The following is a 24,505-nucleotide window of genomic DNA, read 5'->3' on the forward strand; positions in this document are numbered from 1 at the left end:
AATTTTCTATTAAATTGAGGTCTAGGCTTTGACTGTGAACCTATGCTTTGGGTTAGTGTGTTGCTGGGAAATAAATCTTTTACCAAGCTGTAGTTCCCTTGTAGACTGAATAAGATTGTCCTCCAGTATTTTCCTGTATTTCGTTGCATTCATTTACCCTCTACATTTACAAGCCTTCCAGGGCTTGCTGCCGCGAAGCATCCCCACAGCATGATGCTGCCACCACCATAGTTCACAGTGGGGATGGTGTGTTTGTCTCCTTCTTGCAAGGTCACTCAGGTTGAGGACGGCCTGATCTCGGCAGATTTACACATGTGCAAAAGTCCTTCCATTTCTTGGTGATGGATTTAACTGAGCTCAGGGGGATGTTCAGAGCATTGGAATTTTTTTGTATCCATCCCCTGACTCATACTTTTCAAAAACCTTTTCTCTGAGTTGCTTAGGGTGTTCTTTTGTCTTCATAGTGTAATGGTAACCAGGAATACTGATTAACCAGTGATTGGACCTTCCAGACACAGGTGTCTTTATATACTGCAATCACTATAGTCACATTCACTGCATTCAGATGATCTAATTTCAGTGACTGTGGAACTACTAGCATAAACTGGCTCACTCATTTTATGTTACATATTTTTATTAAATTGATATACCTTTGTACAAATCTGTTTTTACTTTGACATAAAATGTTTTTTTAGTTTGTTTTTTGTCAAAAAAGCTAAATTTTATTGATCATTATAAAATCAATCAAAGGGTAAACATCCAAGGAGGTGAATACTTTTTACAGGTACTCTATGTAGGCTGAGTTTCCCTTGATGAAGTGCCTCCAGCACTTTCTTTCAAATACTGATATCACTTTGTCTTTAGTGCTACTCTAAGTCTTGTTATTGATCATAATTTGGGGCTTTCCTTCCCTTAGTGCCATATTTTTTAAGTAGCAGATGTATTGTAGGAGTCGGACCCTCAGTTTCTACAAGGATTGATAGGATTTTTCCCGCAAATCATCCAAGAGAAGATTAAATTCCTTTCCCATCACGTTAATCTCCTGTGATGGCTCTAAAAGCACTGAACAATGATATCAGTACTCTCATCTGTTCTCTGCTGTCAGCCCAGAAACCTCTGGAGCTGCTTGGCTCAGCTAAAAAACTGGTACCAATGCCTGAAAAATGACTCAAATTGACAATCGGTGGCAATAAATGTGTTCAGGTGTTCAGACCTAATGGTAATGGCAGTAATGAGGGATTGCTAGGATGATGGTTGTTTTGCTCTGCCTTGCCAATTTAAATGCAGCTCAGTTCTAACTAACCAATCAGGGTAAATTAATCTCACCATATCCGTATAGCTGTGTTTCTTCTTCTTCCTTTTGGATTCAGTCTTGTTGTGAGCACACCGCATTCATCATGGGCAGTGAAAGCTGTAAAAAACATTTGATTGATGCTCTGCAGCAAAGATTCTCATCAGTCTCAAAGCAAAGGACATGAAAGCTTCCATCACAGACCCAGTTCATCTTGTGGGATAGGAGTTATACCAGATTTAAAATGCATTTAAAATTTGAAGACCATCAGTCTGCCTGTCTGTCATTTCAACAGTTCATTTCAGATGGAAATAGCTCAAAACTATGAAGTGAATAACCTTGAAATTTGGTTTATTTCATAGTGCACAGACGCTTGCTTTAACTGGAGTAGCCACAGCAATGCCTTACTTGTTGTCTGAATTTTACTAGTCCTTCAGTTTGGGACACAGTACATATAAAATCAAAGATACTCTCATGAAACACAGAGCAGCTAGCTAGCTAATATGCTTCAGTAAGATAGTAAACATGCTAAATTTATCACCAAAACATCCAGATGTTAGCAATGAGTTGACAGTGTGTTGACCATAGCTAAAGCATTACTGTGCATGGCAAAAATATCTAGTACTGTAGCTCCAGAGGCCCTTTCATGACCCTTTTACACATTACATTGCTCCACTGCTCCCTTACAACCAATTTCTTCGTCAGTTAAATGGAAGTTAAATTCAGACTAACCAACAAGTGCAAAGTAAACACTTGGAAAACTGTCTAAATTTAATAGAGCTAAACACAAGGTCAAAGCGTCTGCAGGTGAAGAACATCAAATTGGCTTGCTAATTGTTGTTGTTAGCAGTTCTTCTAGCCCTAGGCTCGTGTCCCCATGCCTGTGCTGATTAAGCATCGCTCTGGTTGGGCTTTTATATAAGCCCAACCAATTTATATAATAAGTCAACATGACTCAGCATAAATTGAGTTTATTGTTTCAGTGGTACACTAATTGTCAATAATGCCTTTCTATTATGCTCATCTCTAATTTAGTAGGAACAATGTGTCTGCATCTGAGTGGTTGGATTGCACTGGGAAAAGAAAAAGATTTTCCTACACCTTCAACCGTTTAGTCCTATTTGGTGAAACACCCATTTAAATTCTGTTTAAATGACTAGTCTAAGGTGGATGGAAATGCTTAGGGAACAGTCAAATTCATTATGGGGCCATTGAGAGTCTATAGTATGAGCCCAGAATGTAGAGTTGAGTGTGGCCAAAGTTAGCAGCTAGCTCTGTGAGCCTTTATTCCACTTTGCAGATTTAAAACATGCTTAATGTGGTCACTCATCACTTGAGTTGAGTTATATGTGAGGATAACCCTCAACAGCCTTTTCTAGTTTAAAAAAAAACCTGTCAAACCATGACATTCCTATTTCATGCTAACCTCTGAGCTTCTTGTTTTCACATCCGGTGAAGTGCCTAGGGCAAGCTCTAACAGAAAGGCAGCGGCCACAGATTGAATCTATGGTGGCTACTAGTGACAGGAAGGCTTCATTACAGTTCAAAAAGAGCATTGGACTGGGAAATCAGACCCGTGTTCTTACAAAAGAAAGCTCAGTAGTTTAGCCGACTTGCACCTGCCAGCTTTATTAGGCCTTTAAGCTGGCTAATCACACACCCCTAATAAAAATATTTATAAGTGTATCCAACAGTAACTCTTGTGCAAACAAGCGGGGATGACAACATATATTTTTATTGTTTATTTTTGGTAATTAGTTAGTTGTTCACATTGAGAGGAGTCTGGCTGCAGACCCAGACGGATGCCCCCTCTTGCAGAGCACTACTGTGAGACACCACCTCTGTCAGAACGGAAGTAATGTAATATGCCAGTGCAGAGTATTTTCAGTTTTAGATTTTAAAAAATTATAAAGAAATCTGGCAGTTACATTTATGAAATAACCACATTGCAAACACAGCAAAGACCCGAGGACTAATCCAGGATCAAATTATGTATGGACCTGTTGTAGAAGTAGTTACACAAACAGTGGCTCACTTAAGCTTTATTAGCTAACATAGCTATGCTAGCTGTGTAGTTGATGTAATTATGCAAATGTAGCTAAGCCTAAGGTAGCTGTGTTAGCTACATAGTTAATGTAGCTAAAGCTAACATAGCTGAGTAGCTACGTTATCTTTAGCAAACAAAGCATAAGCAAACATAACTTAATCAGCTTTAGCCTTATCTACGTTGGCTACGAAGTTATGTTATCTATGTAGCTTATGTACTTTGGTTGGCTTTGTTAACTTTAGCCCCAGCTACATTATTTGCATAACATTGTTCATGGAGGAAAAGCTTTTTTCCTGTAAGTTAACAGTTTACTTGGCTTCATTTGTTTCTAAAACAGTTGGAACACAGCAGAACATTTCTATCTGCTTGGTCTGAAAAAGTAATGACCCCTTCACAGTGCACTGCTTTGTGCAAAAAATAGAAAAATTGTCTCTTTTGATTTTGTTTTTAGATGTTGAATGAGGACACTTAGGTAGCATAAAGAATCATTTACAAATAAATAAGAGCTCTTAGTCTGAGGCCATAGTAAAACATTGAAGATATGCATACGGGCAGAAAATCAACCACATGATGAATCAGACAAGTCATACACTGGTCTCTGTTCCAGTGGATGGCTCATTAAACTAAGTGCAAACCAAGTAGCTTCTCTTATTGGAAAGGCCTTTGAAAATCTTCTCAGCTTGGTATAAAAGACCATACGTCCTTTAAGATACACCAAACACAATCAAAAAGCATACGTTACCTTTCTTTTTCTGCTCCTCCTCAATTAAATCCCAAGGGAAAGTTCTGTACTGTCGTTGACTGAGCCTTACTAAACTTTGAAAGCCAAAATAATTAGGTGTAATTTTTTTATGTGTCCTTCTAAGTAGATGGACTACAAACTTGGCCACCACAGTTACAGATCAGCCTGGTCGTGTGAGTTTGAGTGTTTCTCAGAGCTCTAGAAGTGTCCCTGAGAGTGGGCATAAATTCTGTCACACTGGCACCGTAGAGCTGTAAGCGGTGGTGAAGGGGTTGTTGCTAAGGAAATAATCAAGGAATTGGGGGGGGTTCCTGCAAAGATGAGATGGAAGTGTGTGGGATGGAAGTGGTATGCTCATCACAGTTGTATTTTTTTTTTTTTTTTTTTACTTTTAATGAAGGCTTTTTGATTTTCACAAGCTGTGTTTTGTCCTTGCAGCAGGCAGGTTCACACAGGAACAGTCTGTAATCCTGTTAAATTTTCAGTGTTTTCTCTGGTTTCTGGTGATGACGGTGAAGGAGGCTATGGAAATGAGCAGCTGTCGCTGCCACAGAGTTCAGCTGAGGAAGTGTTACTGCATTTCTACATTTCTGAGCCAATTTTTGAACTATCTTCTGTAGGTTAACATGCTCATTAACTACAATCACATTACTTTGGGTAACACGATTAAATGTTAACGACAGCAAGAATCAATGTAGCCTGGAGGGAAGACAGCATGAAAATACAGAGAAGGGGAAATTAAAGAGGTTATACTAGTAATTATTTTAGTTCAAAGCAGCATCGATCAATATTTCTGTATGAATAATTCATTAAAAACAGAGTCTGTGATTGACCTTAGCATCTGTCTACTCACTGTTTTCTGGTCTGCAGTGTAATGTTTTCATGTTTGGAATGGGACTAAATATCCATGCAGTTTTTTACATACTTGTGATACAACTGTTTTTTAGATTTCACTGCCTATATGACTCACAGGGTGACTAATACATGATTGCTCATGGTGACTCTAACAGCATGAATGAGGGAAAAGGTGAATGAAAGTTAAATGGTCAAAGACAAAGCTGACACCTGGATAAAGGAACACTAACCCTCACATTCCACATACTCCACCTGCATAGTGTAGCGCATATCTCTCTCTTTCAGGCCAACCTTTGCAAGTTCCACACCGTGCGCTCTTGTCTCTCTCCAGTACATGCCAGAAACACCTCTCCACTTTGCTCCACTGGTCATACCCACCGTGTCTGTTTTCAGTGGAGACCACTGCCAGGACTCATCAATCCAAGTGGAGCAGCTCAACCTGAAAAGGAATGAGCATGCACAAAGCATCTTGTCAGTTTTGAAATACAACACAACACACAGACTCCCGATTGTAAATCTCATTACTATATTATATATATAGACTATATACTATACTATATACTATACAAGCCAAAAGTTGTAAACTGGACAGAGGTCTCTGAAGAAATACAATGCCACTGACCAAGAGAAGTTAATTTTGGAGGTGGAAAACTCCCGGATTTTATCAGACTCCCCACATCCCCTCTAGATAACATAACCCTTTTAATTTTTCAGTGTACTCACCCATGGCATAAGCAACAAAACAGGGTAATTTTGTCATAGTGAACAGCAAATCATCCTCTGAAAGGCATCATAACCTGTCCCGTAAGGATTTGTAGTTCTCCTGTGATTTAAATGTCATCCAATCAAAAGTTTATATAGAACAACCTTTGATCAGAACAATAAAATCCAAGAGCAGATTAGCTATCTGTCCTGATATGCATGAAATTAGATATTAGAAATACACTATATGGAAGAAAGTATCCGGCCACCTGACCATTATGCCAACAGAGACCATGATGACATTGTATTCAAATACATGAACTTTAATATGTCTGCAGCTCTAACAGCCTCCACTTTTCTTGGAAAGCTTTCCACAAGATTTTGGAGTGTTTCTGTGGGAATTTGTGTCCATTCATTCTGTAGAGCATTTATGAGGTCAGGCACAGTGCAGTCAAGTTCTTCTGCATCCAAACTCATCAAACCATTTCTTTATAGTCCTTGCTTTGTGCACAGGGGTACAGTCATTTTGGAGTAGTAAAAGGCCTTCCCAATCTGTTGCTACTCAGTTAGAAACATAGCATTGTCCAAGATGTCTTGGTATGCTATGGGATTAAGATTGGCCTTCACTGGAGATAAAGGGCCTAGCCTGAACCCTGAAAAACAACCCCATAGCAATATCCCTCCTCCACCAAACTTCACAGTTGGCAGGCAGGTAACGTTCCCCGGCATCCACCAAACAGACTCTCCCAGACTCCACAGATCAAGTTTCCGTCTAGTGTCAGTGGAAATTCAGAACTTTTCAGCTCTGGAATCAGTGCAGCTTTGCGCCTTAGCAGTCTTTGACCCTGATCTGGGATTTTACGTGGTCATCTGCATCGTGGCTGAGTTGCTAATGTTCCTAAACACGTCCACTTTCTAATGTTATCACTTACAGTTGACCGTGGAATATCCAGGAGGGATGAAATTTCACAAACCTTTTTATGGTAAAGAATCAATCATTTACAGAAACAATCTTACAGTAACCCATTTGGAATCACATTTTTTGCAAATAGAGACTGTATGGCTACATACTTGACTTTTGTACACCTGTGGCAACGGGTCTGATTGAACCACCTGAATTCAATGATTAACAGGTGTGGCCAGATACTTAAGCCAGCATGGTTCAGCCACCTGTCAGGTGGCTGCAGACCTGCCTCAGCTTTATTTCTTTGTTTTTAAGCTGATCTAAAGCTAGAGACAGTATTTTTGATTTAGAGGCTGCCGCATTGTAAAAGAATGAGATCAAGGATACAAGCAGTCGAAATGAGATTCCTTAGGAGGGTGGCCGGGCTCAGCCTTAGAGATGGGAAGGGTCCGGAAGGATCTCGAAGTAGAACCGCTGCTCCTTCACGTCACAAGGAGCCAGTTGAGGTGGTTCAGGCATCTTATCAGGATGCCTCCTCTGCCCTTCCTGTGGAGGTCTTCTGGGCAGGTCCTACTGGGAGGAGACCCCGATGCAGACCCAGCACTCGCTGGAGGGATTATATATCCCATCTGGCCTGGGGGCGCCTTGGAATCCCACAAGAGGAACTGGATAGTGTGGGGGAGATGGACATCTGGGTTGACTTGCTTCACCTGCTGCCACTGCGACCAGACCCTGGATAAGCAGAAGAAGATGGATGGATGGATGGAGGCCACTGCGGAGTGGCTTCAAAATCCCCCTCCAGTAATCAAAGGCCTGACCTCACCCAGGCTTTATTCAATACTTCTCATGTCTTTGGTTAAAAACATCAAGTGTCAAAGATGTCATTTTCTTTCTTGCTTTCTTGCTTAACCAAATATCTTTTTATTTCTTTCACTTGCCACTGCAGGCGTTGTTGGTTTAATAAATTATGGTTTGGTTCCCCACTGGGATCTCTCTGTCCTTACCAGACTGATTTGTTTATGTAACAGTGTTCTCTAAGTTCAGTTTCTCTTTTTTTATAGTTTAAAGTGAGATAATCTGCATAGGTTGCGTGCTAGCACTCTAATGAAAATGTATTTTCTGACTCACCAAATAGTGTCATACTACATGATTTTTTATTTCTCACATTGCCAAGAGCATTAAGCCAGAATTTTAAAGAGCTTACAAGTAAATGTTAAACGCGCGTGTCTAATTTTGTGGGGCTGTTGTTCATCCTCCTGTAAGTGGAATGTTATAAGTGTAGTTTCATAGTAAAGTTTGTTTTATGTTCATTAATACTGGCTGATCTGTCTTGGTGAACTGGCAAGCCAAGATCATAAAAGATGTGGTATTCAACATGGAGTTTAGCAAAGAATAGCGCCGTTGTTGAGGATGAACGCTGCGTTGTTTGTGTGTCTGGGTGTGTCCCACACAGTGCTACACATCTCTAGAAACAGCACCATATTGTCATCCCTTAAAAGACACTTTAGTCTTTAATTTTCTGTAAATGCATCATGTTGTTGTCCCTCTCCTTGAAGTTCCTCAAACCTCCCTCTTTGTCCAAATCCGCAGCATGAAATCCAAACTAAAGCAATTTCAGAGACAGTTGATGATCTGTGGACATGCGTGGGACTCCTCTCACAGAGTGATTATTGTTTTTCTCTGCAGAGCTTCCTCCAGTCTTCCCTCTCTCTCTCCTAACTTCATGCTGTTTGCAGCTCAGCTTTGCCCGCTGCCTAAACACGGGGTCGTGTGGGGCTGAAGCTGCTGTGTGCAGCAGTAGCTTGAGGGGCTTTGGGCTTATCTCTCCTCGCCTGCACTTCCCTGCGGTGTCCATCTCTCTCTTCTCTTTCTTTTCCCTTTCTCTCTCTGTCTCTCATCCCCTTTTCTCTGCATCTCTTTGTACCTGTCTCCTCTGTGAGGCTTGCCTTTCTTCGTGTAGATTCCCTCATGAATTTTTCTCTTTGCTGATTATTACACCATTGCATCTCCATCAATCCCATCCTCTCATCCTCTATTGCTCTCTCATTCCCCTGCATCGTAGCGTCTCTTTAGATTTTGCTTGTTTTTGATATGAATTGACAGAGTGTGAATAGAGCCGTTAGAAGAAGCAACAACGAAAGAGGTTTACTTTTGTTGCATCAGATATTTTTGCATCTCTTTGTTCTGATATTTTTTCTTTCAGTTTAAGGATTTAAACAAAACTAAGAACTGCAAGTGATGTTTCATCATCAACTAATCTGCTGATTATAAGTCACCTTATAAAGGGTCAGAAAATATCCAAACATGTCTGTTACATTGACGTCCAGGCAAAGTTCCCCAGTAAAAATTTCTTCATGAAAAAGTCAGTGAAAGTTGAACACAACAGAGCATTTTATAGTATTGCAAGTGATATAGGAAGTAATTTTACACATGATCTAAGGAGCAATGTTGCACAGGAAATGAAAGGTCATATTTCACATACTATGAAAAGTAATATTGTCCATTATAAGAATGGGCGGTAGTATTACTAAACCTGGATTATTTAAAAGAAAAAAGCCATAGTAGTTTTGGTGAGCATTATTAAGAAGGGGCACGCTTATAATAAATGCCTTAAGAGTGTGTGTCCATTTTCAGCAGCAGCACTGAAGCTTTTTTTTTTTTTTTTTGCAAATAAATACAAAAAGACATCTTTAAACATCAAAGTGAAAACAGAACCTGCAAAATTATGTCAGTTGAATGTAAATGTATGATGTAAAATAAGTGACTGCATACATTTTCACCTACTTCAAGTCAGTATTTAGTAGCTTTGGTCTGTGTGGATAGATCTGAGGCTTTCACATCTGAACATCAATTTTACTCCATTTTTCTTTGCAAAACTGCTCAAGCGCTGTCAGGTTGCACGGGAATCAGGGGTGAACAGCTCTTTTAAAGTCCTGCCACAAATTCTCTATGGGGTTGATGTCTGGGCTTTGACCATTTCTGCGTTGTTTTTGCTGTATGCTCGCTGGAAAATAAATCTTTTCCCAAGCTGTAGTTCTCTTGCAGACTCAATAGGATTGTCCTCCTGGATTTTCCTATATTTTGCAGCATTCATTTTACCCTCTACCTTTACAAGCCTTCCAGGGCCAGCTGCTGAGAAGCATCCTCACAGTATGATGCTTGCCACCACTATGCTTCAAAGTGTGGATAGTGTGTTTGTGGTGATGTGTTTTATTAATATGTGAAAATATACTGTTCTGTTTTCAGTTCTGTTTTTCCTTCTCATTCGGTTGAAAGTTACCAGGAATATGGTCACATTACTGACGTTTGCTAGCGCTAGCTAACTAGTGTTGCTGGCATCTCTGATTGACAGTTCAAGCATTCTAAACTTTCCCTGTTCGAAATTTGCACTACAAAGATTACTTCAGGGAATTTGTTGACAGGAGTATCTCTTTAGTAATAGCACCCTGTGAATAACATTTGCCTTTTGCTGTCCAGTCAGGGGCGAGACAGAATGGAACAGACAGCATGATGATGCAAAAGGTCTAAATACAGCACAAGTACACATATATGATATGAAAAGTAGTTTACACAAGTTTACAAGGTTGCTCATTGTAACCAATCAGCCACTGCAAAATCAGATATATAAATGCTATTGATTCAAAGCAGACACAACATCAGATACAGATTGTAGAAAAAAACTTTTTTTGTGTGTGTGCTTTAAATCTCATTTAAATCAGTGTATATAGGGTTGTACACGTTGGCCATGAAATAGAGCCAGGTCATTACAGTTCATCTTAAGATTTAAGGTTTAGTTGTGGCATTGAAGCCACCCTGCCCTGGAGCCAGTAAACAGCTGTTCTGGCACTTTAACAAGATGGAGTCTGGCAAGTTGAGTTGAAGGTGTGTTGAAATACGGTGACTTTGAAAACAAACTTCCCAGCCACAGCTTGGATGAGATGCCCACCTGGTTACAATTCCTTCAGTGTCAATCATTTACAAGGTTTTAAAGAGGCATTTACTTCAACGTGGAAGGCATCAAGAAACAGCATACTGAACATGTGTTAAACTGTTTGATCTACCCAAGAGTGAATAAGTCCTAAGGGTTTTAATGTGGACTCATATTTTATTGCACTCATGTAATGAGGTTGGATTGTGGCACATCCCTTTTATTATTCTAAATGTCGTCCTCTTGAGGATCTGTTTTTTGCTTTGTGACTCTCAAGCTTTTACACGGTCTCTGCTGCTGTCTCTAACACAAACTAGATGGTGTAACCATAAATAAGATTAAGCTCTTGAGTTCAGAACAAATCTCTTCACATTGGATTAGTATTATTGGAAGATTTTGAAGCTGAGTCAAATCCAGGAGGTGGTTCAGGTTTATTTCCCTCTGGCTTAAATTGCCAACCTGCGCAGAGGTGAGAGGGTTTAAAAACCCTTCAGCAATAACGAATGATTTCAATTAGACGACTCCTTCTTGGAAAACTCAGATTGACGATGCGGTGCTTGTGAGAATTACTTATTATAGGAATAAATCCTTGTTTACTGAGCTCTAATGGACTTTGTGGTCAGGCCAAAGCCTGTTTCCTGTGTATAAATCCCTCTCTCTGTTATTCCGCCTCTCTCTGTGTGTTACAGTCACACTAATCCAAAGTTTTTGCAACTGAAAAAGACATTGTTTTTCCTACAGGTTTATAAATCTTTTCCTGACTCCTTGGCCTTCTTCTCTCTCTCTGTAGGTCGGCTTCTTAAAGACGCAGCACCGGTATGAAATAGTGTTCACCTTACCCGAGGTCCCAGCTCTGGGGAAGGATGTTTGTCCAGCACCTGTTCCAAGTCCACACCTCCGGATCACTGACATCACACCTGCACCTGAGGGTAAGATCAGGAGAGAACAAGGGCAGCAAATCATTTACCAATAATCCGCTTCACAGAGTCTGATCAAAGCGTTTAAATTTAAAACTTCCTTGACTGTATCACACATCATTGATCAAACCTCCATTCAGCCTTTAATGCCGGGTGCACTCTTAACCATGATGCCCCTATACTCAGCCATTTTTCTCAGAAGCATGTATAGCCTTCAGATGATAGCTGATGAGTTCTTAGATTGTAGTTTGTGTTGTCATCCTTAACACTGTTGTTTCAGGCTTCACTGATGACAAAACGTCAGAAGAGTAAAGAAAACTTTAGCGAAAACATCCTTATCTCTGTCTTTAATTAGAACACTAGGCCCAAGCTAAAAAAAACCTTTTATTTTAAGCATAACAGCAAACTTAAAGGTGTGAGAGTCTATTCTGGCCTCACGGTTAAACCTGCTCATTCAGGCCAAAGGTGATCCTCTGACTCTGGGAGCCGTTCCAGCTACATGTGTAGCTTTGGCAGGTTAGTGACCTTTTACATCAAGCTAGTGTCACTCTCTTTATGATACACTGTAATCTAAAGCTGTGTCAGCTTTTGTCAGCTGATGGTGACTGTATTATATCTTCGTGACAGTTTGCTCATCAGTCAGCTTTTCATCCTGTTGTCATTCTGTCTTGACAGCCGGATTATTTCTTTAGTGTCTGATCTGTATTAAAAATAGTCACGCAGAGAGCCAGAGACAGCGTGAGTGTGCTGTTTAAAACCGGACATTAAAGGAGAAATCTAATCTCTCCGCTTCTTCATATTTCCCCTCTCTGTGTATTTCTCAGGAGGTCTGAAGGTGACGTGTGAGTACATGGCCCAGCAGGAGGGGGTTCTGTGTGAGGAGGTGCTGCTGCTGAGTGAGACCAACGAAGATGTCTGTGTGAAAGTCAAAGTCCACGCCAGAGTCATGGGTGAGGTTACTTTACAAATATAACTGATACTAATCTTCTTCCCTGAATGTACAGTTTACATTTAAACACAGAGCTGTTTGAATGGCCTTTGGACAGTAGAGCTTGTTTTTGTTCTCTATTTGGACATTAACCCCGTGGGGAAAAAAAGAAACTTGGAAAAAAGAAGTGGCTGCAAAAATCGTTTACTGAGGAGGTGAAAGTTTGATTAATGTGGCAGAGGCAGTCAAAGCACACTGAAGGAGTAATTATGATGAACAAAAAGCATGACTCAGATGGAATTAACATGATATCCACTACACGTTTTTATTTCAGTCCGTTCAAGGTAGATGTTCAGGGACTGTATCCTTAGCTTTTCAGAGCTTAGCGTACCGAGTGAAGAAACGCCTTTTGTGACAGCTGTTCTTTTTTTTTTTTTTTGCAACATTCACGGTGCTCTCAGTTGAAAATAGTTCAGCTTTGGAACACCTCTGCACTCATCAGTGTCACCTCTCCCACATCAGCCTGTCAGAATCAAGAGGGGGCGGGGCTTCTGATATCAGCATCATCAACAACAACAGGGGAGAGGAAACTGACCCCACCATATCTTTTTATAGGCACAGTTTCTAGATTTGGAGTTGCTGCTAATATTACGCACACAGAGCCCATTAAAACAGACCTTGTGGATGATTAAAAAGTGTCGATACCAGTTTGATTCAGTGAAACGGATGGGTTGTGTTGTATTGCACACAGGAGGCATAAGGTGTGTGTAGCCAAATTGTCGTTATATGTCTTACTGCCTCTTTATGCATACAGTCAGTCCTCTAAGTTTTAATTGTCATACAAACAGACTTTATTAAGAAATGGGTCATAAACCTCCAGAAAACTTTCAGTTTTGTATATCATTAAACAGCATGACATGTTTCAGGTCATGAGACTAACATTGCATGTGCATATCACCTATGCGCACGTTGGCATCATGGTCGAACAACAATACAACAATGATGAAGCCCTAATCTAAATGCTTTCCTCTGTGTTACAATATAGAATGATTTATTGCTTGTATTTATTTAAAAATATATAAGATGAGGAACCTAGAAATAATCGCATATCAAATAGCAATCGCAATATTAGGGAAAAAACGCAATTACATTGTTTTCACATGTTCAGCCCTAACTTTAAACCGCTTCAGTGTAGGGTTTAGTTTGGACTCTACACCATAACTTAAGACAGAACTTATGCATAGCTGGTGCAACAGGCTGCTGGCGCTTTAGTGTGTGCAGAGCTCTCAATAGTATACGCAACGTAGTTTTAGAATAGCTCTGTGTGCTTCACATGTCAAAAACATGTAGATAATGGGATAATAAATAAAGGATCCTGTCCTGGCATAGGCAGCAGCTGCTGTAGACCTGGAACCTTCATTCTCAAAAAATCAAATTTGTTTTTCTTAAGCCATTATCAGAAGTCCCGCCTCTTCTCAGTTTTGATTGGCCAGTGAAGGAGCAGTGACACTGACGAGTGCAGCGCTTTTCCACAAGTTGAGCTGTTTTCACTTGGGAGTGAGCACCAAGTGAGAAAAACAACTGGAGCCATGAGTGTTTTTTTCTGCTTAGGGCGCTGAGAAAGTTGGACTGCATTGGCTTTGTATTGAAAATGACCGCTGACAGCACTAAAAATGCTAACTGCAAACACAGGCCAAAAGGGCATAAATTAAATTAAGTAAAACTTAAAAAAGAGAATCGCAAACTAACAGGTTATAACTTTACATTAGAAACAAACAGTACTTTCACATGTACAGGAAAATGTCTGCAAAAAGAAAAGAGCTACCACTTTGTCCACAGGAGGCATAAAAATCAAAATTAAATTTCCAGACAGGAGCTATTATTGTCTACCACAGTCACCCTGAATTTTATTTAAACTGTATCTATCGTAATGGGGATAATCATATATTAATTTCAGCACAGTTGTTTTTTCTCTTAAAAACATTTCTTTAGTCTTAAACCAGCTCTTTGAGCCCATAATTAAAACTACTGCCGAATTCTAACATGTTGGGGCTTTTTATGTTTTTTAATTCTTCTAGTTTCAAAGGCAAACTCTCATTTATGTGTGCTACTGCCCCCTGCTGGTGACTCAGTGCTCTGTGACAGAGTCTGAACACTGTGTCTTTCCAACAGCTGCTCCAAATAAGAAGCTCAGTGTGGTTTATATAATTTAAACAATAAAGACACATACTATAAGTTATATTAAGATATTTGAAGGTAAACTGTGCAGAGGAGTTTTGTAGGGCACTAAAGAAAGCATTAAATCTCTGTTGTGAGCTTTGTCAGGATCTCTATCGATATTTCTCTATCTCTGTTGTTCTAAAGCTTTCTGCATCAGAGGGGAGCCTGTGTGAATTTCCATTTTCTCCTTTGAATAAGTCAGACTCATTTAGATGCTGGTTTGTGTGTCAGCAGATGGACAATTAGGTAAAGGGGGTGTGTTTGGGTCTTCAGTTATGCCAGCTTAAATATAGCACAGATGTGTTTTTCTCTGCATGCACATGTGTGTTTGAGGATGAATGGTGGTTGTGTTAGTCAGTGAGTGTCTATTTTTACTCACAAAGCTGAACATCTGTCCAGATGTGTGTGTGTGTGTGTGTGTAATTGAGGCCTGGATGTCGACCAGATCAGAGGATTAAGATGTGAGTCTACAGACGCTGAGCTTCAATACGATGTTTATATCTGTGACTGAATGAGAGAGATATTAACTTTGTTCTGCTTGCAGGAACCTTCAGGTTTTAGGACTGTTCTGTGTAAATGTGGTAGATATTTAGATACTTTAAATGTTTTAGGGTTTTACTTTTGAAATCAGGACAGTAATTTGTTTTAAAATCATTCCTAAGGTTTTTTTTTCCCAACATTTCAGTCACACTCCAGCACACTGTCTAAACTGCCATCACCTGGAGTTGCAGCCACTACATCACAACCTAAAAGCAAGGAAAGCCATAATCCTAGGAGCTGGAATGTAAACAAGAGCTGAGTATCAACGCAGTGATGCTCATGTGATTGGGCACTGGGTCTGAATTTTATTGAGCATGTCCTCTCTCCATGACCCAATGCTGCAATCTAAAGCTTTCATGCAGGCTTGATCTTATCCAATTCAGGGTTTTTTTGGTGCAGAGAAGGTGGAAAATTATGCCACTGGTTGTTGAAGTCTCTCCACATGACAAGCACAGCTCTACTGTTGATATGGAGTCAACTTTGCATCATGCTAAATCTGTAAAGCTACAGTGGGGTGGCTATGAATGACAGCTTTACTACAGCCATCAGTGAAAGCAGATATAAAGATGTAAAAGCTAAGTTATGATTCTTCCTCAACAAGAATGTGGGTGGTGTCTCCACTGCTGCTGCTGTGTGCAGTTGTCCAATCAGCAGGTCTTTGCAAACAATCTGCAGGAACTGGCACTACCTCTGGGAACCTGTAGCACTGGGAGTTGTAGTTTTTCAGCTTACCTAAGCCACTGATGTTAGTTCAACTCTGTAGAGCAGGGGTCATCAACTCCATTTTCACAAGGGCCAGCTTTTACTAGACAGACGCTGTTGGGGCTGGACTAAAGTTAAATCAATATTTCGGTCTAGTCAACATATTTTTGTAAAAAGAAAAAAAAAGCTTTCAAAATTAATGAACTTTAAGCCTTTAACAGTGAGATCAGTCCCTATCACCTACGCTGCAGGCAACCGCAAGGGGGCGATTAAGATATTTTTGCTACATATTTCTGGAACCCTCATGACATCCGTCATGTTTGACGCTAATATTCTTTGTCGTGATTGGCCAAAAACGCATGCAGGAAACAGATCTTCTGTGAAGATTCTCAGGAAGGGAAATTGTACTCTTAAAGGGCCTTATATGGAAATTGATGTGAAAAACTGCAGCTTTAATCAAGATAAGAACAATAAGTTCACATTTAACATGCCAAATCACAAAAATGCTTGTTGCTTCTTGTTTGATAAGTCGCTAGGTTGAAGGTTTTATTTAACCTTTGAGAAAAAAAGTAAATAGCATGCCATATTTTTCCCTTACAAATTTTCTGGATGTAATAATCCTCTGGGGGCCTGAAGAGCCTCCAGGTGATGATCACTGCTGTAAAGAATCAACTGATCTAAGCTCTCCCCACTGTGTCTTCATATCCTGGGGATGTGTGGGCGTTGTTTCCCGTCATGCCCTTGGGCAGCAGGTTTAGATGTGTTTTATAGTTGTGTTTGGATGTTTTCTGTTGTACAGTGATCCCTGCTTTGGCTCTTTTGGTCATGTTTCTGGCAGGTTGTTGTTTTTGATGTGAGATGTATTTGCACCATGAGTGAAGTTATCCACTGAGTAAGAGTTCTGTGACTTTAAATGCTCTATGCTCATAAAGGATGCATACAGCATATCTTCATCAGTTTGCATTGTCTTGTTATGAGGTTGACTCTCTGCTATGTTCTTTTCAGAGGGGACTGCCAAGAGTTACTGCAATTCTGCCGTATTGTGAAATATTTAAAACTTTCAAAAGTGTAGTTTAACTAGATTCTTTTTACTTTTGTGTAGCTTTATAGAGCAGTACTTTTAATTTTACTTAAAGCACATTTTAACCAGAGTAACTGTACATTACAATATGAAACAATATAATATAAGAATATAAACATTCATTGAAAGCTTTTAAAGAACTAGTCCAAGGTAATATTTTACATCACTATGATGGCTGTGGTATTTCTGCTTTGTGGATGTCCAAAAGCGTTAGTCGTGATCTGTATGCCTCCAGCCCAGAGAAAATACATTTTCAAGTGCTGACTTTTGTGACTTTTGCACAACCCATGCAGCCTAAAGAAATATCTAAACATCAACACAGGTGAACTCAAAGCAGTTTTGGGGGCTTTGTATCGTTGGGTGTGAGGATGTAAGAGCAATCAGGCCCTCTTTGTGCTTGTCTGAGAACAGATTTCTTATATATTAGCAAGAAAAGAAACACTACCACTACCTTCAGTCTCACTTTAGCAGAAAGGGGGAAAAGGGCATTGCATTGGCCGGGAATCGAACCCGGGCCTCCCGCGTGGCAGGCGAGAATTCTACCACTGAACCACCAATGCTTACATGTCAGAAACAGCTGGACTGCTGAGAGTCAGTGATGTACAGAGTTTACATGAATCAGTTGCTTTCCAACTTTCCAAGTTGTTGAAAGAGTGACTGAAAACATGCTTTATTTACCCAAACTAATGTTCATTCATCATCTTGTAAAAGACCTGAGGAGATTTGTAGGTTTTTGTGCAGTACAGAGTGGAAAGTTGTCTCATAGTGTTGATTTTTTTTGATTATTTCTTGCATTGTGTTCTGCAGTTTTTCACTGAAACGTCACATCGGGAGGTTCTTTGTAAGTGTAGGAGGGTCTTAAACTGAGTGTAAGCTGACACTTTCAGTCAGGGGGGTTGAGGGGGAACTTCTACCCTACATGGAGCAACTTGATCTGGTTTTTCTCCCGGGCTGTTTTCACACTGAATATGTTTTTGCAATTTAGGGCTAATGTGTTTCTGAATAAGTGAAAAAGCTAGTTCGTTTTTGGCCTCAAAGGTTACAAACCCTCCAAGATCTCAAAAATACTTTTCTTTGGTAAAGTGAAAGCCAAAACCGAGGTGTTGTTATGACATTTTAATAGAATTTACCCAAATGGAGCAAGATCCATGCAGTGTAAAAACATTTCAGCAAAGAAGAAAAACAAGCCCGGGAGCATTTTAAGAGAAGGGAAGAATATTTTGGGACTTCAAACTAGGGCTGAACAATTTGCAAAAATAATCTACTTGCAATTATTTTCTCCCAAATATTGCAATCACAATTTTGATGAAGACCTGGTACCGTTGTAGTGTACTGTATATACATGTGTTTGCAAGTAAGGGTGCACTCACACTAAGCAATCTCTGCTGTACCTGAGCACATTTGAGCCCCAAAGTCCTGTTTTTATGAATAGTATGAGAGCTCTGTACCATGCTCAAGCACATCAAACTTCCTTGGCCTTGACAGAAAAGGTGTGCTTCACCATGGAATTATTGCTGGTATTGGTAGTTTTTCATATGCACGGGTGATGTTTAATCATTGCAATGGTTACTCTTGATAGTTTAATCGATGATGGAGTGACAGAGAGCAGAATCTGACCAATAGGCTACAGTAAGGACTGAGGAGGGGGTAACTGACCCTATCAGTGCATCCTAAGTATTTTATGCCAGCAGATAAAAAAAAAAAACTAAAAACAAATCTTTGACTTGATATTTGCGTAAATATAAAAGTTTTATGGATGTGAATAATAATTCTTCTGTTTTTTCCCTCCTGCCTAGACCGTCACCATGGCACACCCATGCTGCTGGAGGGAGTTCGCTGCATCGGGGTGGAGCTGGAGTACGACTCTGAACAGAGCGACTGGCAGGGATTCGACTGAAACTCCTGCTCCTCTTACACACCCATTCACACACACACATGCCATCATCCACACTGCTGTTCCCACGAAACAGAAAAATGTACAAAGATGATTAAATAACCGTAGGATTCAGATTTAGATTGGATTATGGCTCATTCTCCCTCCTGAGGAAATTTAAACACAAAATCACCCCTCTGGTTTCAATCATCACATCTCTGTCATCTAAGTGGACAGTTTGATGTTTTATTTGTGCTTCTCCAGCTCTCCTTTTTTCATCTCTTGTTGTGCTTTCCTATCTGAGCCTCTAGAGGGCGGCAGCGCTCTTTGAATGAGAGCAACCTCAGCTCCTTTATGAAGTATCCATGTCTCACTCATTTTCTGATTGTACTCAGTTTATCCAACATGGGTTTATAATGTTTGAGAATACACAAGGGCTCTTACTAGTTTGGCTGTTTGAATCTCACTGCAACCCGCAGAATTGAAGGAAAAGGAGGTAATTCTAAAGACACAAAGCATGTAGTGTGTCTGTTTTACCACAAAGGGGCAATGCAGACCATTGTATGTAATTCCTCTAGTCCAAAGGCATCACCTAAAGGTGCAGCAGTGTACTGATATTCATCTATTAATAGGAATCATTACATTTTTGACTACTAACCTCCTACAGCCTGTTTTTTTTGTTTTTTGTTTTTTTGTTTGTTTGTTTGTTTGTTTTGTTTTGTTTTGAATGCATTTTTAGTTTCTCACACTTATTTGGGATCAGTAGGACCAGATAAATTTAAAAGCTCAGCCCTGTCTTTGAACACGAAGTAGTTTTTTTTTTTTTTTTTAAATTAACCCCTGAAGATCCAGTTTCTGCAGAAAATATAGCACTGGATAGGTTTTGAAGCAAATGTTTTGGCCAGTCTGTCATTGAGAGAGGTATGGTGGACTCATTTTCTTATTGTGAAATTTCCAGTAAAAGCTCAGAGTTTCTTTGGAATTTTCCTTTACAAAATCTACACATATTTCCCTAAATTTCTCTGAAAATTCTTAAACCTATTTTTAAAGTATCCCATAAATTGTTTCATTAAAAAAATCCCCAGAAAATTCCTGAAGATTTTCTAGAAAATTCCCATTTTTTTCCTACCAAATTTCCATAAAAATGCAGGAAAATGTCCAAACAAACTCCCCATAATACCTGGACAAAATACCCATGAAAATGCCCAAAAAATTATCAGATTTGTCCCTCAAGACTTCTAATGAAATGCTCCAAAACTTCCATGAAAATTTCATAGCAAATTCTCCCAACATTTCAAGCAAATTTTTCAAACTTCAGTGAACATTCCCGACAATAATCTCAAAAATTCTTTTTGCCAAAATTCTAATAGCAGAAAAGTATTACTATGTTGTTGGAATGTCCTCATATGTACACACAATGTCTCAAGAGGTTAATTTAGGATTTTTAGAACATCACATTAAACAATTGTTTCTCTTTTTCCTGTCTGACCTAAACCAATCCTCACTTTTATTACCAGTGTTCTTTAGGATTTAACCAAGCTTATTTCAGACAGTGTTAGGCTGGCTACACACAAGAGAATTTTCAAATCTTGTTTTAGAAAAATGTCCACCTCTACAGTGCTGATTCCAAATACAATAGATCTCACAAAAACCTGTTTGATCAAATGTGACTTCAGAAGAAAAACAAGTATGGAGGACGATCAGCTGGTTTATGTTTTGTGTTGCAGTGAGGCAGGGTAACCTCATCATTGAATCACCACTCATGCATATAGCAATTTAGAGTGCTTTACAGAGCCAAAGACTTTAAATATCAAGAGCATCTAAAAAGACACGTAGTCATGACAAGGCATTTAAATATGAAACATAACAAATTACATGTGAAAAATATGAAATTAGAACAAGAATGTGTTGGAAATGCTGCTACAGTTGAGTTTATGTTTGCTGCTTTTTTTCTGAGATTGAAAGTATGCAACATCCTGCTGGTGGCGATTCCTTGTCCACTCACCTTCACTGGATTATTGTGGGTGTTCTGTTAAAAGCAGTAAGACTGATATTTATGATAACAGATAAGGAAAGCTCCAACTAGATCAGGCACTGTAAAATAAGTATATTGACTTGAGGATTATTGTGATAATTAATCATTTGTTACAACTCTCAGATCAGGCCACAAACACCCCAGCTTCTTGGCCTTAAAACTGTCTCATGAGGTGTCCGACTATGGCCTATGGTCCTCAGCAAATTAAAGATAATAAAAGAAATATGTTCTGCATTTACTTCTTAGTTTCAACTCTAGGCTGAGCTGCCGTTTTTATTCTGTAAAACATTTTGACAAGAGTTTGTGGATGACAAAAATAGAGACAGCAGCTGAATTAACAGTGATATCTTGACTCAGAGTACTGAGGATTAAAAAAATTATTATACCAGCAAGTAGCAGCACTAATCTGCTGATTTTCTCAGCTATCTGCTTCATCTCAAGGTCTGACGTACCAAGCACATCATGCTGATCATCTTAAAGAACCAGTGCTCCTATAAAGTCTGGCAGCTTCCTGCAGTTTGCTCTCGTTTTGTGTCTGAATGTAAAGATGAGCCGTCAGGGCCTCCCCTCTCATCTGCACACAGTCACTCATCCTGCAGTCAGAGCCCACCTGAAATGTGATCTTCCCCCCAAAGTCCTTAACAATGACTCGCTATTTGCCCTTTCAGTCATAATGGAAAGCTCTGATGTTGGCTGTTTTTTTACTGCACATATTTTAGCCTTCACTGGGTTGGTTTAACTTACTCTGATACATTAAAACTAAAGGATATCAATGTGGCCCCATCAGCCTTATATTTGTCTGTACGTGGCCCTCAGTGAAAACAGTCTGGACTGTTCTGGTCTTGTGTGTAGCCAGCCTAAGGAAAGATTTGCAGCATCAATAATGAAAGAAAATAGAGAATAATGGCGCTTTAGCTCTTTCATGTCATTAGTTCATTAAGGTCTTTTGTGATTGGACCCTCCTGTATCTTTAACAAACAAATGTGCAAGTATAAAAAAACACGTTGCTTTGAATTTGACAAACTAACACATAAATATGAAAGACTCTGTAGAAGTTTGTTCCGTTTCCAAACTTTTTTGATGTTGAGATGTATTTTTCTGATTGTCTGACCATTTTCCTCATGAATAAATCAGTCTTCAACCAGATTAAATGACCAATGCAGATTCCTGTGGACTGCCAAGAGATGTGTTTTCAGGGTGTTAAACTAGATGAAGTTGTGTTGACCTACAAATAAAGAAATCTTTATATCAAGAAATGTCTTTCCAGCTTTAGAAACATAAGTCTGTACTGCTCTGTGGTTTTATCTCTGTAAACTTTGATCATTGTTTTGTTAATTTGGGGGTTTTTGACTGTTAGTGCAACCAAAAAGGACATTTTCAGAAATCATCCTGTCACTTTGGAGTTAACTCGCATCAGAAAAACAGTTATTGATCTGTTTATTGAGAAATTACTCATCAGATTAATCCATAGTCTTGTTTTTAAGTGTTCTCGAGGATTTCTCCTCTGATGCAGGAAAAATTTAAGGCGGTTTTAATTTTAATTCCTGACTTTGTGGCGCCTTCAGAACACACATTTGATACAAGTGCCTTCCATTGAACCCGTACTGTTTGTCATTTCACTCAAGCTTGATTTTTTAAAGATCTGCTGTACCGTCTGTCACGCACTGAACCCACTCCTCATTTTACAAGTGCCATGATGTGGCTCTTCCCGTCATCTCTCTGTTTTACTGAAACTTTCATATAAATCGACATTTATTTTGTTATGTTACATCCTGTTAAATCCATCAGCCTTAAAGGAAACGACTCTGTGTTTTTCTCTTAGTGTAGTGCGGATTAAATAGATGTTTGCCTGCGTGTATTAAAGGTCAAAAGTTTCTTCCTTCTTAGTGTTAAAGCGAAGCTTGGATAGGTCACTGTTTACAACATGTAGCAGTTTATTTGTTGATATCTGCTCCCTGTGTGTGTGTGATTTGTATTTTTTCATGTTAAAATGAATAAAAGTGTGTATGTTTGACTTTTTGTTTTATTTCAATGCTTGAACACTAGGTGGCACTGCACACCGCTGCACTTTCATCACCTCTGTTACAAAATCTCTCTACATGTGACCCAGTGGAGGTTATGAAAACATTTTTCTTTAAAATAATGACGTGAAAATTGAAGGTGACAGTTTCGATTAACTGATGTATCTCTGCACGCTGTAGCTTCACCCTGAAGACCCCACATATGCGCCTTTCACAGTGCAATAACCGATCATTTAAATCGATTGGAAAGGCTGCACATGGCACAGAAATGGTGGTTAACTGCCTTTAAAGATATAAATCATGACCAGCTCCTGTTTTTTAATCCTCCACAGAAGGAAGAGCTCTGCAACAACTTTGTTGCTCTTTTAAAGAAGCTGCCATACAGTCACTGCTCCTGAAAACAAAGAAATACAAACATTTTCTTCTGTTTCTTACAAGTTCATTTATAGACATTCATACCTAAGTTAAAGAGACTTCAAAACAAGTCTTGTATGACAAGAGCAAAAAAAGACATGACATAGAGCAAAAGAGAGGCATAAGAATATGAAAAATATTGAAATATATCAAAATTGAATAAAGATGCAAAACATATCATTGTACAAAATCCAATAAAATTATCCCCAAATCAAGTGATTAATGATGTTACTGGCCCTGCACCTAACAGTGGAACAATGCGAGTTTTTACGAAGCTAGAACCATGTCTTATAATTACAAATTTGCAAGAGTGTAGTAAGAATTTTTTTTTTTTTTAAATCAAATCTCAGGCTCTTAGATAGCTTTTGTACACCCCATGCTATGTTTTTAATTCTTGATTTTTTTTCTAGTAAAAGAATTTAATTATTGTTGAATCATCTGATGCTTTTTGGAGGTTGACTTTCATAAAAGAATACACCCATTGATGACACTGTCTTACTGACTAATCCACAATGTCTGCTTTTAAAGAACAACCAGAAAAAATCTTCTGGCTTTTATTTTGTTTGTGGCAGTAGCCCGGCTGCACATTTTATTTTCCTTATAACCAAATCAGAATAAATGTGAACAAAATTTTGTGTGAATAAGTGCAGTTGAGGCTTACAAAGCATTACATGTAGAAATAATGATTTACAGTCTAAAACATGCATCTTGTTGTCTCTCAGAATAGGAAAACTCCAGCACAGTAAAGTAATCCATCCAATGAGTGAGATCTAGCAATGAATACGAGCCTGTAACAGCTCGAACAGCAACAACAAAATCAAATGACATTTGTCATTCATTTCATCTGATTGTAAAATCACATCAGCGCTTTACTTTCACTTTAAGACCATTTAAAACTATCGGTTTGCCCTTCCATAGCATTGAAATAAAAAATCTTGTTGTCTTGCTGTATTCAGATTGATATTCCTTGATTTTAAAGCTAAGAAGGACCTATAGGTCTGAAATGAAATATAAGGTAACGAAATGAATAAAAGAAAAACAATTTCATTATAGAAATAAGCCTCTAAGTTTAAATTAAAGAAGGCAGTGAATATTTAGAGACAGCATTAAGAGGCCTCATGGTGACTGCTAGTCTGTGCTGCTTTTACCTCCTTTATCATTAGTCAAATTCACATTAAACCTCTATATCAATATTCTTACTGTATATCAATAGTTTAAAGCCTATTTCTTTCGAATTCAAGTACAAAATTTAAACTAATAGTGAAAAGCAGCGAGTTACAAGTTTATATCCTGTAGATTTTGTTT

General features: G+C 39.0%; 1 protein-coding gene and 1 non-coding gene across 2 annotated transcripts in view; one reads left to right on the forward strand and one right to left on the reverse strand.

Moving 5' to 3' along the window:
• Nucleotides 1-22,779, forward strand: part of c22h20orf27 (chromosome 22 C20orf27 homolog) — a 46,916-nt gene extending 24,137 nt beyond the window's left edge. The window contains exons 4-6 of the mRNA XM_041779791.1: nucleotides 11,260-11,398; nucleotides 12,211-12,336; nucleotides 18,654-22,779. Of these exons, the coding sequence (XP_041635725.1) occupies nucleotides 11,260-11,398; nucleotides 12,211-12,336; nucleotides 18,654-18,754 (366 nt within the window). The 3' untranslated portion in view covers nucleotides 18,755-22,779. The remainder of the gene's footprint in view (nucleotides 1-11,259; nucleotides 11,399-12,210; nucleotides 12,337-18,653) is intronic.
• trnag-gcc lies at nucleotides 17,347-17,417 on the reverse strand. Its single transcript has one exon. It is a non-coding gene; the product is annotated as a tRNA-Gly (tRNA).
• Nucleotides 22,780-24,505: the final 1,726 nt, after the last annotated feature.

This window comes from Cheilinus undulatus, linkage group 22, assembly GCF_018320785.1.
Source record: "Cheilinus undulatus linkage group 22, ASM1832078v1, whole genome shotgun sequence".
NCBI lineage: Eukaryota > Metazoa > Chordata > Actinopteri > Labriformes > Labridae > Cheilinus > Cheilinus undulatus.